This window comes from Lolium rigidum, chromosome 1, assembly GCF_022539505.1.
Source record: "Lolium rigidum isolate FL_2022 chromosome 1, APGP_CSIRO_Lrig_0.1, whole genome shotgun sequence".
NCBI classification, from domain to species: domain Eukaryota; kingdom Viridiplantae; phylum Streptophyta; class Magnoliopsida; order Poales; family Poaceae; genus Lolium; species Lolium rigidum.
Window position 1 is genome coordinate 18,926,043 of NC_061508.1, and position 2,806 is coordinate 18,928,848.

General features: G+C 45.2%; 1 protein-coding gene across 1 annotated transcript; it reads right to left on the reverse strand.

Annotated features, from left to right (window-relative positions):
• Positions 1 to 332: 332 nt before the first annotated feature.
• LOC124668451 (probable low-specificity L-threonine aldolase 2) lies at positions 333 to 2,301 on the reverse strand. The gene is made up of 9 exons (XM_047205590.1): positions 1,862 to 2,301; positions 1,643 to 1,754; positions 1,471 to 1,521; positions 1,304 to 1,375; positions 1,093 to 1,225; positions 934 to 992; positions 743 to 840; positions 497 to 563; positions 333 to 416 (listed from the first exon to the last, which is right to left on the reverse strand). The coding sequence occupies exons 1-9, from the start codon at positions 2,299 to 2,301 to the stop codon at positions 333 to 335; spliced, it is 1,116 nt and encodes a 371-aa protein (XP_047061546.1).
• Positions 2,302 to 2,806: the final 505 nt, after the last annotated feature.

Sequence of the window (2,806 nt, forward strand, 5' to 3'; positions counted from 1 at the left end):
GTAACTGACGAGCCATGGTGCTGACTCAACGAGGACTAGCAACAAACCATGTCTGGATTCACAATGGTGTGGTTTTCCATTCTTTGTCCTTTTTGTTGTTCTGTTTGCATATAGGATTTTCTTTCAATTTCAATTTTCTTACTTTCTTGGTTGCGCGGTTTCAGTGGAAGGACAGCCAATAATTAAAAATCAGAAGGTGCACCATATGACATCCGAGAAAAGAGACGGCAAAATATTATTCTGCAGAGTTATTATTAAAACATCCACAACAGCAAACAAGCCGAACATTGCATCCGTTTGATTGCATAATTGGGGCGACTGGAAGTGACCACCTAGTTCCCATATGAATTTGCCGTTACACCATTTGCCAAATGCTCGGATTTAGCACTGCCTAACAGTATTTCCTCAACAGCTTCCTGAAACACAGAGCAACATGTCAGTGGTACCTACTGAAGAATGGGTAGTGGAGGGGCAAAGGAATGTACGGTTTCTGTACCTCGATGCATCTCAACGCGTACTGGACATCGCTGTCTGAAATTTGGTAATGGGTCACAAGTCTGACACTGCAAATTACGGGTGTTCAAAATGGAAGGTTAAGTTTTATTGCAGACAGACATGATATGGAATAAGTAGCGCGAGTTTTTCTCACAAAAAGAAAGCTCAGCATAAGCAGTTCAGCATAACAAAAATAATTAGGCTTCTACTTAGAAGGGGTGGGTTGGGACAGAGAACTGAATTTAACCTCTTTGAGCTTACTGCCATTGCCAGTACGTTGCGCTGTTCCAGAACTTGACAGAGCTTGCAAGGTGATATTAGTGGATCCGTAATGTCGAAGTATACCTTGGGAAATCACCATGGTGGGTTACAATATGACATTAAAAGGAAAACATATCAGAAGAGAAGCAAACTCTGTACATGGTTTGTCAGACTAACCATATTGGTCTCGACTGAAGTTAAATCAACTCTAAGCTGTTTAATTTTCTTCAGTCCGTCTAAAAGACGAACAGGAAAAACAAGGATTATAAGCCGATAAAAAGCTTGTAACTCACTTGAGTGCATATTAATTGAATTCAGAATCACAGCTTATGAAACCTGCTAAGACTTTAGCCCTCCTATGGTCATCGGCAAGCTTGCCTACAGTGTCGCGGACTCCGACATGGGCAGCAGCACATAGAACTCTCACCTGCCTCATTCCACCACCTAAGGTCTTCCTGAGGATTTTAGCCTGATAGTATTGTTCAGATCCATCGTCACATCTTCCATTAATCAGTAATTCAGTATAAACAAGTAAGCAGAATATTACCTTCTCTATGAAGGCCTTGGAACCAACAATAACTGATCCAACAGGGGCACCTAACCCTTTCGATAGGCATACCTGCAGTTTTGTGTTAAACAGAGAAAACATTCAGGAATATAGGTTGTCCCCGTTTGTATGTACAGGAACAAGGCAACAAGCAAACCAAAACTTACCGAAACTGAATCCGCAGCTCTCACAAGTCTATCAACAGGAACTCCAAGTGCCTAAGTAACACAATAAGAAGAGTGATTTGTGATTCTGGGACCGTAGTAGGTAGTACTCATAGACTCATAGTTCATACGTAGATATCTCGGCTGACTGATCCCATAGACCCACACTACATACCACTGAAGCATTGAAAATTCGAGCTCCGTCAATGTGAAGCTTCAAGCCATGAGTTTTAGCAACTTCCCCAACCTTGTCCGTGTATTCTACAGACAGACACTTTCCACCACAACTGCAGCAAGAAAGTTTATCAGGTAAGAGGGAAAATAATTGTAAAATTCCCCGAAAATACTAGTATGGCTGTCGATGAGAAACATCATATATATCAAAGCAACTCACTTTCCCTGTGTGTTCTCCAAGCATATCAGCCTGGTGGTAGGATAACACAGCCCGTTCGGATGCCTAATGGCGGCGACGATCTTGTCGATGTCCATGGTGCCGTCGGGATTGTTGCGGACGGTCCTGGGGTGGACGCCGCCGATGGTGGACATGCCGCCGTTCTCGTAGATGTGCATGTGGGAGTTGTCGCCGAGGATGACCTCGCTGCCCCTGGTGTCGCAGTGCACGAGGGCGGAGACGAGGTTGGCCATGGTGCCCGATGGCACGAACAGGGCCGCCTCCTTGCCCATCATCCTGGCCATCTCCGTCTCGAAGCGGTGGGCGGTCGGGTCCGAGCCCAGAACGTCGTCGTCCACATCCGCTGCGGCCATGGCGGCGCGCATGGCCTCCGAGGGCTTCGTCACAGTGTCCGACCGGAGGTCCACCGCCTTGGTCAACATTCTGCGTTGCTCGATCCAAGTCACGCTGTTACAGCAACACTAGTCGATAAATAACCCCGAGAAAGTAAGGTAGTATTTTAAAAGAACATCATTTACTCTTTTTTAGTAAGAGCAACAATCACGGCAGCAGGTTAGAAAATCGGCTGCTTAATTAGCTAGGGCCTTCAACCAGGGTACGTAAGCTCTTAGAGATCATTCAGTTGATGATTACCTTCAATCCGTTGGAGATGGATCTTCAATCAATTGGATATGGCAGCTCTATAGCAACTTAATTGTGGAAGATCCAGAAGAGGGAGCTTCGTTTATATAGACTTTGGTGTAATATCTTACAAAAGGTTTGCCATAGGAAGCTCTTGAGGAAAATGCATAGTCGGTCCAGGCGGCATATGCTCACCTGCTAACTTCACGATTTGGGACACCGTGTCAGGCCAAAATGGTATCTATTCAAATACAGGGGCAGAGCTAGCAAACAACCATTGGTGTCAAGTGACAATCCTTTGCACTA